The sequence below is a fragment of the Helianthus annuus genome, chromosome 9 (genome assembly GCF_002127325.2).
Source record: "Helianthus annuus cultivar XRQ/B chromosome 9, HanXRQr2.0-SUNRISE, whole genome shotgun sequence".
Classification (NCBI taxonomy): domain Eukaryota; kingdom Viridiplantae; phylum Streptophyta; class Magnoliopsida; order Asterales; family Asteraceae; genus Helianthus; species Helianthus annuus.
Window position 1 is genome coordinate 99,342,450 of NC_035441.2, and position 16,056 is coordinate 99,358,505.

At 38.0% G+C, this 16,056-nt stretch overlaps 1 protein-coding gene across 1 annotated transcript; it reads left to right on the top strand.

Annotated features, from left to right (window-relative positions):
* Positions 1–3,433: 3,433 nt before the first annotated feature.
* Positions 3,434–4,934, top strand: LOC110876079 (cell surface glycoprotein 1-like). The gene is made up of 3 exons (XM_022124258.1): positions 3,434–3,454; positions 3,696–4,151; positions 4,353–4,934. Exons 1-3 carry the CDS (start codon positions 3,434–3,436, stop codon positions 4,932–4,934), a joined length of 1,059 nt encoding a protein of 352 aa, XP_021979950.1.
* The last annotated feature ends 11,122 nt before the right edge of the window (positions 4,935–16,056 follow it).

A 16,056-nucleotide genomic window follows, 5' to 3' on the forward strand; every position in this document is an offset into this window, starting at 1 on the left:
CGTCTCATCTACAAAAGCTGTAAACATATCAAATGATTTCTTTAGTAATGCACGTTTATTTTTTATCATATCAGCGCTTCCCTTAAACTTGTTAATCAACGCTAACCAAATTGATCTAGCAGTCTCCTCATGTTGAAGCAAAACAAAAATATCTTCTTTTACCGCTTGTTGGAAAATACTAATCGTCATTTTTTCACTGGTGTATTTTTATTTCTCATCCGCTGAATAATCACTTAAAGATTTTTCATTTCCATGTTCATCTTTCGGTTTAACGTAATCTTTATCTAACGAAACCCATGCATCAAACTTACAAGCTTGCACCCAGTTTTCAAAACGATTCTGCCATCCTTTAAAATCCTCAATGTACATAAGCTTCAGCGGTTTTTGGAAAGTTCTTGTTTCATTCTCACTATTAACAATTTCAGCAACAGTAGCTGGAATAACCTGTTTAGTAGCAAACGCATTGTAAAACTCTTCTTCCATGTTTCGGTAAAACAGTTTCACAAATTCACAAAGTTCAAACACTCTTGGGTTTCAAATGAACTGGGATCACAAATGAATTGGAATCAACTCGTGCGAAGTGAGTGATCTTGGTGCGACCTGACGTAGTTTCAAGCGAATTGTAGGTCTTAAAGTTCAATTCGTGCGAATTGGATGACTTGGAATCCAATTCGTGCGAAATGGGGGTAACTTTCACATGATATGACACTTTGATGCGAACTGGGAGCAACTTTCAAGCGAATTGAACCTTTTTGGTGCGATCTGGATCAATTTCAAGCGAATTGGAAGTCCAATACGTGTGAACTGATGTTTCTTTCAAACGAATTGGCAACTTCAAGCGAACTGGGGTCCAATTCGTGCGAATTGAGTGTAATTTCACACGAATTGATGCTGATGTCACACGATCGTGTTGATTTTTGACAAAATTGATCAGGATTTACGTCGATTTTAGGTCTAATTCTTTCAAGGATTGATTAAAACTGTGTTTCGCATGTTTTATGTGAAAATCAGTCCATTTTAACCGTAAAAACTCCGTTAATTTTGAAAATGTGAAGAAGAATGAGTAGAAGTCAGAAATTTTGGTGAAAACAAGCTGAAATGGTAAGAACTCTTCCTCCTGAGCTCTGATACCACTTGTAGGATCGAGATTCGACCTATACGAGTCGATCAGAAGAGTTCTCGATCAATACGAAAGGCGGAAATAGACGTATTGATGTTGTATCAGCTTGATTCACACACAGAATCACATTAATTGTCTCTTATATTGATATAACAACGTTTTACAGGCCGGAGACACTTCGGCAGCACCTCGGCACCGGAATTACCACCGTTCCAAATGACAACCAAGCTCAGGTATTTATAGTGTTTGCCAATCCGCATGAAATGGGCATGACACACTCATACGAATTGCCATTTCGTACGAACTGGCTCTTTCCATTTCATGCGAATTGGCCTGTTGATATACAATCCCTAATTTCTAGTATACTGAGCACTGGTTTATCCTATCTAGACACACGACTTGATACAAGACGAAATCGACAGACATATGCACCAACAACGGGGTCGTGTCCAGGTCAACACGCCTTCATGCTCGCCTGAAGATTCTTGTCTGACTTTAGGTTAGAATACGGACAAAAAGTGTCAGAATCTTGTCTGCACACGGGCCGTGTCCAGCCGACACGAGGCCGCGTCCAGCGTGCTGTCGTTTTCTATAAATGCAGCAAGATTCCTGCACACTTGGACTCATTCCAAAGACAAAGATCTGGTGGGATCTTCACATATACCCTACAAGGTATATTCTAAAGAAGGTTCTCAACAACCATCTTGTCTTTACTACTTTTGTCTATTGCCTTCTTCTTCATTTGCTCCTCAAAACCTCCATTAAAACATGAAATCTACATGATTTCAAGCTTTATAGTTATAATTGTTAGGTTTTTATTCAAGAAATCTTATAAAAATAAGTTTTACAACACTGTTTTAAGTTAATTCAGCTTAAAAATGCTTCAAAAGTCAGAAAAATAATTTAAAGCTATAAGATTCCTCGTTTCAAAAATCTGCAGAGAGGTGGCCACGGGGTCGTGCTCAGTGAGCATGGGGCCGTGGCCGGAGTACTATTTCATTGAATTGAAATTTTCGAGTTGTTTTCTTAGAATGTCAAGCAGGAATAGCGGAACATCCTCAGCCCACTCTAGGAACAACCGACGAGGAAGAAAATCAACATTAGAAGACTCTCTAGTCAACTACGTGTATGCCTTGAGAGAGGCCATCGATGAAATGACAGGAGTAGAGGAAGCCTTGGTTGACCGTATAAATCACTTGACGGTGGGATTAGAGGGGTGCCTTCGAGAAGTCAACCTTTTGCACCAAAGGTTGAATATTCTCGCTTCTCCTCCTATGGTGCCAATCATTGCACAAAGGGAGTGGAATGTTGTAACGGAGGTTATTATTCTAGCTGAATGGTATGTCATACCCCCGGAACACCCTCAAAACATATTACACGGGTTCCCGGTTGTCGCACCTCCTCCACAAGACATTGTGGAGAATGAGCCTGCCTTCTTCCTCCCTAGGGAGATAGAGGAATGGCTTAACGACATTTAAAGAGACATCCCTCGGTTCCGAGTTCTACAACACCCTTAAGTACCGGAAAGCTATTTCCGGGTTTTTAACATTCCTACAATAAGGGTAGAACTCCTTAGAATGATTTCCTGCGTTACTTGAGCTATCTATCCTAGGAACTTGTAGTTTTCATTTCTAGCTTTATTTTCATTTTCTAGGATCCTTTGTAATTGTTATTGTTGGTGCACGAATGTCTAAAACCTACGTCTTAGTCTTAGTTGTTCATGTATAGGGTCTAGATATGTTAATTATGTAATGTGTAGGGGGTTAATGTGTAAAAATTTGGTTTTAATGTACTGATTTCGCTTATAATGACAATGTGTCATTGGAGCGAAATCACTAGCTTCTGATTTCGCTCCAAGTGACACATGGTCATATGAGCGAAATCCTAACCCCTATATATAGTTGTAGTGTTTTCTCATTTGGTACGCGCATGTTTACTGTGTAGCCGAACTGCTGCTCGACTATTTCTTGAAGAATTAATGAGAAAACCAGTTTAAAGTGATCTGCTTCTGTTTCTACTCAATTTCTACTTTGATTCATGCTGATTTTGTATTTCCGCTGCATTATCAGTAGTATCTAGCTCTGATTGACTCACACGACTGTCAATAACGGTCCTACACGTGGTATCAGAGCTCAGGAGGAAGAGTTCTTACCGTTTAGCTCATTTTCGCTGGAAAATTCTGATTTCTACTCCTTCTTTCTTTCTTCACCAGATTGAGATTTAACAGTCAAATTCCGCTCAAAAATTCACAGATAATAGACAATTGGACATAGACAAATCCCTGAAAGTTTCATACCTAAATTCGGACTAACAATGGACCAAATTGCCCTCCGAGTTAGTTTCGCTCATATGAACATCCTGTGATTTCGCTCATAGGCTACATCAGATTTCGCTCCAGGGTTACTAAGTTTAGCGTTTCGCTCCAAAACCTGGGTTGATTTCGCTCCTTGGATATCATTCTTGAGATTTCGCTCCAAAGTACATTCTAACTTCGCTCCAGAGTCCAGTTTCTAAGAGATTTCGCTTTTGCAGACATCTTGATTTCGCTCCTGATCCGGTTGATCACAAAAACTAGAGAAACGAAGAAGAGATAAAAGAGGCTGCCTATGCTGAAGAGCTGAAAACTCTTGCGGAGTTTAAAAACATCAAAAATGAATGGTTTGTCAAAGAAACAGGGAGGAGACGCAGAAAGGCCACTCCTAAAATTCAAGAGGGTGAAGGGTCGTCATCAAAACCAAAGAAAAAGCAAAAGAAAGCAGCAGAAACGTTATTGATTGATGAACCTGAAGAAGATGAGACAATGGTAACTACGGAAGACGATCCGTATAATGCTGGTGAAGATATGATGTTTAATGTTGATGTCTTGGAAACTGGGCCAACAGTGACTGCTGAAGTTGAACAAGTTGTTAATGTCGAAGCTGGAAAAGAGAAGGTTATTGATGACATTGAAGGTGATGATGTAGATAAGAGCACTACAAGTTCTTCGAGCTCTTCAGATGATGAGATTGACGAGGCTGAACGTTTAAGAAGAGTTCAGGAAAAAACAGAGAAAGAGAAGTTATTGAGAAAGAGAAAGAGACAGGAAAAGGATGATGATGAAGCTTATGTTCCTTCTCCATAACATGTCTCTGAGTCACAATCTCCTTCTGTCGGTCGAAAGAAAGCTGGAGCAAGAAAGAAAGTTGTATCTCCAAAGATCTGAAAAGTTACTCCAAAGATTAAAATGCTAAAGATCGTTTTAAAGAAGAAACCTTCCAAAGAAACCAGTAAACCACCAACACCACCACATGAACCAACACCACCTCAATCACCAATCCAATCACCTCCACGACAACCTATACCTCCACAACAACCTTCACCACCAAAACAACCAACACCACCCAGACAACGATCACCTATACATCTTTCACCACTACATATTTCACCATCACAACAAACCTTATTCACATCGCAAGAAATCTTTCAAACACCACCTCGCACCCAAATGCAACTAACACCTGGTTCTGCGGGGTACCGAGGTTTTCCAGCTGTTCCTTCGAATTTGAGTGTAAGCCTTGATGATGTAGGAGATTTTGACTTTGCAAACACCTCACAGGTCAAGAATGTTGAAAAGAAAGTTGATGAAGTGATTGTCGAAAACAAGAAGTTAACTGCTGAGAACAAGAAAGTTTCTAATCGTGAGAGAGTTCTTGAAATGCATGTGAAGAAGTTGGAGACTGATAACAAAGAGTTGGTGAAAAAGATTGACTCTGATCAATCAGAGATAGATATTTTGAAGGTGCGAGTTGCTGAGCTTGAAGAAGAAAAAGCTTAAAGAGATGAACAAAATGAATACTTCAAGATGAAAAACAAAGAGTTTGAAGCGGCAAAGGCATTAAGAGATCATGAATTCTATATGTTGAATAAAGTTGTTGAAAGTATGCTCGGAACGCCTGTAGAGCAAAAGTTTGAAGAGTTGCAAGTTGAGGAACTCAGGGCACAACGTCAAGCAGAGATTGATGAACAAATGAAAAATAAAGGTAAAGGCGCTGAAGGAAGTTCTACAGTGACAAGAGATCGATTATTCCTTCTATGGTTGTTGAAAATCCTGAACCTATCTCTGCTATATCTGGTCTTTTTGAGGAAGATACACCTCTTGATGAGTTAATTGGTGATAGTGATGAAGAAATGGATGAAGAAGATGAGGATGACGAGGAAGATGATGAAGATGAGAAAGTCTATTCAGCGAGCAGTCATGGTTCTGACAACGATGATGACGATGCTCAGGGTGGTACGGGTGTGAAAGTATCTGAAGCTTCCATTGAGAAAACTAATGAAGATTTGATGAACGATTCAGTGAATGAAGAATCAGGGGGAGCAGATGGAAATGGGGAGTCTGGTGGTGCAGTTGTCTGTCGACTACATCTTAGTTCGAATCTTAGTTTAGGGTTGTTTGTACTGGGCACGAAATTCAAGAAAACATGTTTTAGTGTTGATTTCGCTCATAATGACTTCTTGTCACTTAGAACGAAATCATCAATATCTTGATTTCGCTTATAGAGTTAGTTACTCTGATTTCGCTTATATGTCTAATGGTCTGATTTCGCTCATGATGCAGTTGCATACTCGAGCGAAATCCCAAGCCTATAAATAGGCTTGTATAAGTGAAATCTAGTAGTAGTTCGGTCAAGGTCTTGTATGTAACGGCGAAGCCCTGCTAAAACGTCTCCAGCGCTTGTAAATTGTTAGCAGATCAATAAACAGAGACAAATTAGTGAATTCTAGTGTTAAACAAGCTAAACAAAGACAGAATCAATGAATTCCGCCTCTGATTCTGTCTGAGCACTCTTCTGATCGACTCATCAGATCGTTTCACGATCCTACAAGTGGTATCAGAGCTTAGGAGGAAGAGTTCTTACCGTTTAGCTCGTTTTCGCTGGAAAATTCTGATTTCTACTCCTTCTTTCTTCACCAGATTGAGATTTAACGGTCAAATTCCGCTCAAAATTTCACAGATCATAGACAATTGGACATAGACAAATCCCTGAAAGTTTCATACCTAAATTCGGAACTAAAATGGACATAATTGCCCTCCGAGTTAATTTCGCTCATATGAACATCCTGTGATTTCGCTCATAGGCTACATGAGATTTCACTCCAGGGTTACTAAGTTTAGGGTTTCGCTCCAAAAACTGGGTTGATTTCGCTCCTGGGATATCATTCTTGAGATTTCGCTCCAAAGTACATTCTAATTTCGCTCCAGAGTCCAGTTTCTAAGAGATTTCGCTTTTGCAGACATCTTGATTTCGCTCCAGGGGAATTAAGTTGCTAATTTCGCTCTTGTGTGCAATCTGGTGATTTCGCTCCAAGTGTGTGTTTTAGGATTTCACTCTTAGCTGCAATTTGGTTATTTCGCTCCAAGGAGGCTCAACAAGTAATTTCGCTCCAAAGAGTTTTCCACTTGAAAACTCAAATTTCGTTTAGAAAACTTGTCGGGATTATTTGAAATATGATAGAAAAGTTTGATGAAAAGGAAAATGATTTTATTGAGAGGTTAAATAATGGATATGGTTGGTATCAAATGAGCATATATGAACAAGATGATAAGAAGATTTGGATTCTTAGACTTGAAAAGTTTGCATGTCAAAAGGATGAGACCGTGAAAGAGATGGAAAGGAGATTTGATCACTTGATGGACAAGTTAAAAATGTTTGGGATAAAATTGACAGATACTGAAAAGATATCAAAGTTTGCAGATGCTTTACCTGCCGAATGGGATGATGTTTTAAAGAAATTAAAACAAGAGCCTAAATTTTCAAAATTACATCCATCTGATTTCATCAATAAACTTCAAAAGCATAGTTATGAAAATTCTGATAAGAAGAAAATATTGATGAATAAAATTAAAGGAAATCTAGATAAATTGAATTTGGGAAATCTAGATAAAATCAATTTGGATGTAATTACTGAAATTGATAAAAGAATATGTATGTGTTTCGCTGCAAAACAGAACATGAAATATGACTTTAAAAGGGGGTGTTATATTGATACAAATTTAAATCCTCTTGATTTTGTTAAAATTGTTTGTGCAGGAACATACAAGACAAGAGACAAAGGAAATGCCAAAGAATGAAGTATCTGTGAAGAATGAATCTTCAAATTCTACATCAGTTTGTTCTAAATGTGACAAACTTGAAGCTGACAATGGCAAATTCTTGAAAAATGCGGAAAGTTTGACATTGGAAGTCAAAAGGTTGAAAGATGAAAAGCAAACTGATGTAAAACAGATTCTGGATTTGAAGGAGAATTATGAGAAGTTGAAAGCCGAAAATGACAAACTATTAAGTAATTTGAACAGTTTGACATCAGAAAACAAGGTTTTGAAAGAGAAAGAAAAAGACTTTGAAAGCAAAAAGAGATCTTCAGAAAATGAAGATTTCTGGATAAAACTGGAAAACAAGAATCTGAAAGCAAATGAAATAAAATTTCAAGAACAGTTAAAAGTTTTGGAAAATGAAAAATTTGTTCTTGAAAACATTAAGACTGAGAATGAAAAATCAATCAAGTCTCATCTTGAAAGAATATCTCAGCTTGAAAACGAAGCTGAAAATTCAAGACACAAGATTGATGAACTTGGAAAGAAATTGAAAGGTTTTGTGACTTCATCAGATATTTTGAATTTTCCCTGTCCAAAACCGATCAATTCAGCTCCAATAAGTGACAATGTCACAAATTTTGAGAAAGTCAAAATTGAAGATTGCGATGAGATATCTGATGATGAAAAAGAAAAAATTGAAAAACAAAATTTGTTTTTGAAATCAAAAGAAAAATTTCAGAAAACTATTCTGCAATCGACTGAAAAGGGAGAATGCTCTAAGCAAAAACCTTTGAAGGAGAAAGTGGAACAGAGACAAAAAATTAAAAATGAGAAAAATGTTCAAAATGATAATAAAAGCTCATCAGATCAATCATCCAATCACATTCAAAAAGTACAAAAATTGAAAAATGAAAGCTCAAAAATTGTCGGCAATAAGTGGTGCAGGTCGGACCACAGTGCTCAAAATGCAAATCCAGCAAGCAAGAGGGGAAAGGAATATCACCAAGCCAAACAGTGCTTTGATCTGAATGTTTGGGCTGAAAATGGTGATTGGTATGATAACAGAGTGTGTTACCGATGCGGTTATCAAGGACACATTGCTGTTAACTGCCGGGATTGGAGTTATGAGACGAGAAGATGCTTTAACTGCAACATCAGAGGTCACATTGCCAGAGATTGCCCAAGGAGATCGAATGACAGATTGAGGGCTAATTCTCAAAAATTGGCAAAGATTCCAGTCAATGTCAAGCCCCATGAACAGAAGGTTCTAAAACCTAAAGTTCAAGAACAGACAATTCAAGAAAAGAAAGTTAAACTTTCACAGGGGCAGAAAGACAGACTGCGAAAGAAGAAGAAGAAGGCAAGAGAATATTTGGAGAAGATTTTGTCCTCGGGTTCACCAGTTGAATCAAATAAGAGTTCTGATGAATCGACTCCCTCGATTGCAAAGTCAAGCATGACGAATTCATCGGTTACAAATCTGAGGACGAAAGAAGAAAAGAAGAAGAAGAAGAAGAAGAAGAAGAAGAAAATGGTCGGCGATGAATCTGACGTGTCGAAGTCAGACAAGCCACCTTCAGGCGATGAATCTGACAGATCAAAGTCAGACAAGTCATGTGCAGGCAATGATTCTGGTTCGTCAAAGCCAGAGGAGCCGTTGGTTGAGCTAAAATTGGAAAATTCAGGTTTAACAATGGATGATGCAAACTTTCAACCATTGTTGAACAAGAATTCAAAATCACCCAAGGATCGTCAGGCTTGGGTGAATCTGTTCAAATAGAAAAACCTGACTTGCCAGAGTTCCCAGGTTGGTAAGCGTAGAACATGAATCGGCACATTTCTTGAGAAATTTCACTCTGGTGATTTTTCGCCTTACATGTGGTAAATCAGGGACATTAAGTTGTACTTGATTTTCTACAAGTGATGTTTGAGATCTAAAACGGAAATTGTAAAATTTGTCATGTGTTTGAAGAAAACAATGTGATGAAGTGACCCCGAACCTACAAATGATTGGTAAACAAACTAATTTTTCCGGAAAAACCATTTTGATTAAAACAAACTTAAGTGTTTTGAAATCATAATGGGAAAATAGTTTGTTGTGAGGGGGAGTTTTGATTGTTTATGCCAGGTGGATGGAGAATTAAAGTGATTCTCATCAAGTTGTCAAGTGTGTACAGTTTGTTTCAAATTTTCCCAGAAAATCAAAATTGAAACATATTTTGATTTTAGGGGGAGTAAAAATTTTAAAAATTAGAAAATTTGAAAATGTCAAAAACATGAAAAAATTTAAAAATGAGTTTTGCTGAAACAAGAGGAAATAATAGAAAATCAGTGGACTATCACAGCATGCTAAAGATATGTAAAGTCTAAAAGTGTTAAACGGTTTCACTAAAGATGTGACGATAGGCTCAGTTAGACTAGTAGATTTGCAATAACGATACAAACATAAAGAAAAGCCTAGTTCTAGTGGGAAACATGATCAAAAGCGTAGTACTTAGTTTTGTCCTTCTTGATTGTGTATCTGCTCAGCAATCGCTGAATGCCAAAAGCATAAAAAACTGGTTAAGTTTGTGAGCTTTCACAACTTTACTAAATATGACACTGTGATTGTGCATTTCATTTTGCAAAGATTTAAACTTGTTTTATTTCTTTATTTTGTTTAAGCATTGGACGTATACGTGAGTATCGACCTGGATGTTATTGCCTAAATGTTCTGCTTTATTTTCTTTGGTGTTTCGTTTAAGCTTTGGACCTCCTCTGCGTATACGGAAGTATCGACCAGGTGGTTAAAGCCTAAACAACTTCAACTTGTTTTTAGTTTCTTTATTTTGTTTAAACATTGGACTTTCTCTGCGTATACGGAAGTATCGACCTGATTGTTAATGTTTAAACATTCTGCGTTGTTTTCGTACAAATCACAGTTGATCAAAGTTTAAAGGCATTACTTGAGTCAGTGTATTGCATGATGAGGGGATATGCTGAGATCGTGGGGTCCATTAGAATTGTGTGCAAAATTAATATACTTTAACGTATCGGTAAGCATGTCGAAAGTTTTTAGATTGAGTTTAAATGGACAACAATATCGTCAATCTATGTGAATCGTTTAGAACTTAAAACGATTAAAAGCTTAATGGTGCTTGTGATGTGTCTAAAAACTGATATGATTCTCTTTCGCAAACTCACAAAATTATTGTTTGTACATATTTCATTTCTGCATTTAATTTCTATTATTGCATTTATGTTTCATATTTTGAAAAATCCAAAAAGATTTTCGACAACTGATGTTGGAAAACTGATATTCAAAATCTCAAAGGCTAAACATGATGAACAGATGGTTTAGTTAATTAGTTCGAAATGTTTAAAATGATTCATTAAGTTGAATCAGAATTTGGAATGTTTCAAATTTTTTATCAATTTTAAATGAAAAGGATTCTCAAAGGTTTAGTTGATTCATTAAGTTGAATCACTACATTGTTGGTTTGTAATAGAGTGTTTGAGATGTGTAGGTTTCTGATCCTGTTGCTACGGAAAGCCAGGAGATGCATCAGAACCTGAGAAGAGCTTAAACTGAGAAAACCAGGATTTGATTTCAAAGGTGATAACAAATTTCAGACAGCGATCCCAGCTTGATGATAGGGGGAGTCTGACGAAAATTAGAACCAGAGAAAGATCCGGGTACATGATTCCAGGAAGAGTTCCTGAAGAAGACCGATCAAGATTGAAGAATTGTCATGTTGAAGACTCTCACTGAAGATTCCGTCAACATTCAAGGGGGAGTCTGTTGGTGCAGTTGTCTGTCGACTACATCTTAGTTCGAGTCTTTGTTTAGGGTTATTTGTACAGGGCACGAAAATCAAGAAAACATGTTTTAGTGTTGATTTCGCTCATAATGACTTCTTGTCACTTGGAGCGAAATCATCAATATCTTGATTTTGCTTATAGAGTTAGTTACTCTGATTTCGGTTACATGTCTAATGGTCTGATTTCGCTCATGATGCAGTTGCATACTCGAGCGAAATCCCAAGCCTATAAATAGGCATGTATAAGCGAAATCTAGTAGTAGTTCGGTCAAGGTCTTGTATGTAACGGCGAAGCCCTGCCAAAACGTCTCCAGCACTTGTAAATTGTCAGCAGATCAATAAACAGAGACAAATTAGTGAATTCTAGTGTTAAACAAGCTAAACAAAGACAGAATCAATGAATTCCGCCTCTGATTCTGTCTGAGCACTCTTCTGATCGACTCATCAGATCGTTTCGCGATCCTACAGTTATTTTTAATGAATGATGGTTTTTAAGTAATAAATGGTGTTTGGATGATGTTGTGATGGTTAAACACACTCGAAATGGTGGAGGTTACTAAGGTAAACTTGAACCCACACCTCATGCACAAAAACAGAGCCTCCCGACAATTTTTCTTCATTACAGCAAGTTCAGCACGGGGCCGTGCTCACCTCAACACACCCCCATGCCCAAGGATCTGCAGAAAACGCCTAGTTCAGGTAACTGGACACGGGGCCGTGTTCACTAAACACGCCCCCGTGCCCAGCCTTCTGTTAATTATGATACTGGCGATCTGAACACGGGGTCGTGCACGGACCAACACGAGCCAGTGCCCAGACGCCCAGTAACATAAATTTTGTTTTTTTACACCTGTTTTACACATTCAATCAACCTAAAAAATTATTTTTAGGACACATTGAGGACAATGTGTAATTTAAGTGTGGGGGGATGCTAAAACCTTGAATTTTGCAAGTCCTAATAACAAGCCTTACACAAAACTCTATTGGAACCGCTAATCACCCCAAATTTTTTCAAGAACTTTTCGTTTTTTACTTGTCATGGTTTAATTTGGGAATAACAAGTTCTAAAAAGGTTATATTTTTACAAATTTACAACCGATAGCGTCGTGATAAAAAGAACTAACATAAGAAAATTATGAAACGGCATGACAAATCTAGTTAAAATTTGATTATATATACTTGATCACATAATAAACCCATTCCCACAAAAAGTGAGTTTTGAGCTTTTATTGAGCATACAAGCATACATCTTTAAATTAAATGCTCATCTTTCGTTTCTTGTGTGAAGAGCCGCTTGGTTCTTACGACTCTAGAACTTGCCACGATGATATATTCCCGGTCCTTACCAACGTAAATCCAAGTAAGTAAATGATGGAGGCATTAGGACTAACCCTTTTTTCTTTTCAACACCATTATTTTTCATTTTCTTTTTCACCTACCCAAAATCCCCCTAGTTAACCCCTTTGAGCCTAAACTTTTTCATTTCTAAACCCACAAAACAAACACCCTTTACCCACCAAAACCTTTTTCTTTTAAACCCTTTATTTTAGTAAAAAGCTCGGTTTTCTCGTGACGTTCCTTATCAAAAAAAATGAAGTCTTGCAACAAATAAACAAGTTCCTCAAAGAAACTTTGTTTGAAAGTGCTTAGTTTGAATAAAAGTCATAAAAACAAAAAGTTTTACGACGACCGACGCTTTTTACGCTTTTAGCCCTTTTTACTAACCACTAACCCAAAACCACATACCTTTAATCCAATTCTAACCCTTCCCCAAGCCCTCTTGATATTTACAAAGATTTATAGTTAAAAAGGAGGAGGATTGATTGCTTGGCAAGCATATGGTAGAAGTAAGTTCCATGCCAGTCTCGAGTGTTTCACAAAAATACATCTTCGGCCGAGTGTTGAGTGATCTCCCATGAGGTATGTGAACTTGTATATAAATGGAATTTTAAAGAGGGATGTTATGCCCAAATAAGTAATTTCCCTTATGAAACGTTCTAAATAAATCATAACGAATAGGACTGTAAGTAGTATAAAAATAATAAAACCAAATAAAGATCTTGGATTCCAGGCACTCAAGACAAGCCCAAAACTTCTCCAATACCCATTCCATTTGGGTGTGTAAGCCACATAATAAAGAGTTTTGCATGAGGATAAGCAAGGATTCAACTGTGGGGGTATTTGATGTGTGTAAAATGCAACATATAAATTACATCAAATGAGGCATAAAACTAACCTTTTTTTAGTACTAATGTTGGAAAAGTATGCTTTTGTCTTCCTTTTGTATTTTGAGGACCAAATGAGCTTAAATGAACAAAAGGAACAAATATGCAACAAAATCTAACATAAATACAAAGAAAGGGAATAAACGTGGCATGCCCGACCCCTCGACAGCATCTTCCCAAGCAAAAACAAGAAACAGAAGGCTGACCACGGCCCCGTGCCCAGCAGACACAGGGGCGTGGCAAGATGTCTGCAGAAAATGACAAAGTTGTAGAAGCTTCTATTCCCAGCACGGGGACGTGCCCAACTCAACACGGGCCGTGGTCAACGCTAAGATTCGCAGAGTCTTGCAAATCTTGATAGTACAGACACGCTTCTGCACACGGGGTCGTGCCCAACCGACACGGGGGCGTGTGGGGCCTAATACAGACAATTGCAATTAATGAAGAAAGAGAAAGAGGATGGCCACGGGGTCGTGTCCAGCGGACACGGGGCCGTGTCCGGGCTTCTGTGCAGGCTATAAATAGGGGTGCTTGGTTCACTTCAAAAGCATCCCTTGGCAAACCACCTCTCTACCACTTCACCACCACTCCACCGCCACTACCACACCCACATCCACCACCATCATACATCATCCACCTTAGAGTGTGTTTAGTAGTCTCGGGATCCAAGATTGATAGTAAGAGTTCTTGACAATCAAAGGCCATGTTTTCCTAAGTCTCTTACATTCCTTGGTGAAGACAAGCATTTAGTGTAATACTTTTGATTTTTAATCTTTTCGCACTTTTTATTTGGTTTTGTATTAATGACTTTAATAACAAGTTTCTTATGTTGAAGGTGAAACTTCCTTATCAGTTGTCCGTGGTGTCTTGGCGTTATTTTACTGTCTATATAAAATAAAAGATTTTCACCATTCATATCTCTACGGTCTATATAGAGATATGTTGGCTACCTGGTCGCGGGTTAAGGGAATGGTTTGGTAAGGTTCTTTCCTTGTTCAGTGTATAGATCCTACAAGGACCTGGGTCAAGCTTACTAGGATCTCCTTTAATACCCACTGGTATTGGATGGCGGGGGTGCGAATGGCTTGATCCCCTCATATGTAAACTACTATTAATACATTAACCCGGCTACTTGGGATTGTATCCCTACTGACTTAAACCACTTAGTCGGGGGTAACGTCGCCTTCAAAAGAGGGGCCTACCACATTACGCATTAATAAATTTGTTGGTGCATATGTCTGTCGACTTCGTCTTGTATCGAGTCTTGTAGAAACATTAGGAAGAACAGAGCTCGGTTTGCTAGAATATAGGGTTTTAAAGTAGGAAGTCCGTTTCGCACAAAATGGGATGTTGTGTCCATTTCGTACGAACTGGCAATGGCCAGGTCGTGTGAGTCCATTCCACACGAAATGGATCTTCTATAAATAGGGAGCTTGTTCATTTTATTTGTAACGTTTGTGATTCCGGTAGCGAAGCTCTGCCGAAGTATCTCCAGGCTTGTAATCGTCATCAAATCAATACAAGAGATAGTTAAAGTGATTCTTGTGTGAATTCAGCTGAAATAATTCTGATACGTCTGTTTCCGCCTTTCGTATTGGACGAGATCTCTTCTGAACGACTCGTTTGGTCGTGCAAACGTTCCTATAAGTGGTATCAGAGCTTAGGAGGAAGAGTTTTTACAATTTTCAGCTGTTTTTCATCAAAAAAATTTGTCTTCTACTCATTCTTCTTCACATTTTTCAAAATTAACCAAGTTTTTACGGATAAAATGGCTTGATTTTCACATATAACGTGCGTAACACTGTTTTAACAAATCCTTGAAAGAATCAGATCTAAAGTCAAACTAAAACTTGATCAATTTGTAAAAAAAACTCGTCCGATCGTGTGAAATTAGTGTGACATCAGCACCAATTCGCACGAGTTGGTCATTCAGAGAACCAATTCGCACGAGTTGGCCATTCAGATCATCCATTTCGCATGATTTGACCTCTAGATCATCCATTTCGCACGAAATAGCTTCCAGTTTGCGTGAAAAAATTCCATTTCGCACGAATTACACCTAGGTCACACCAAAGAGTTACCAATTCGCACGAATTGAGCATTATGGTCCAGTTCGCTTGAGATTAGGTCCAGTTCGTTTGAGATACAAATACCAGTTCGCACGGATTGGTGGTTAAGTCTCCAGTTCGTTTGGAACAATCCCAGATCGTGTAAAACATCATCAGCTTGTTTGAAAGTGGTTAAGTCTCCAGTTCGTTTGGAACAATCCCAGATCGTGTAAAACATCATCAATTTGTTTGAAAGTCCGAGTTTGTAAAATTTTCAAAACCGAATCATGGAAAACGAATTCTACAATGCATTTGCTACCCCGATCACTATGACTCAGAATGCGATGTTAGAAAATGAAACGGGCACCATGCAAAAACCGCCTAAGCTTATGAGTATTGAGGAATATAGTGGATGGGCGGAATGTTTTGAAAATTGGGTTCAGGCAAATTACTTAGACGCATGGGAATGTATTGAATATCGATATATTAGACCGGTTAAGGACAACGGAGAGAAGGTTGATATTAAAGATCTAAGTGTTGATGAGAAAAAGAATTACAAAAGTGAAAAGATGATGGTTAGTCTCTTGCAGCAAGCGATTAAGGAAGAAATCTTGATTTTACTACAACACAACGGAAGTGCACATTTAGTATGGAAAGAACTAAAATCGAAGTTTGTTGGAAGTAAAGAGATGATCAAGAAAAAAATGTCGCTTTTGAAGAAAGAATTTGATCTATTTCGTGGATTAAAAACTGAAAACACCAAGCAGATTATAGAAAGATATTGCAA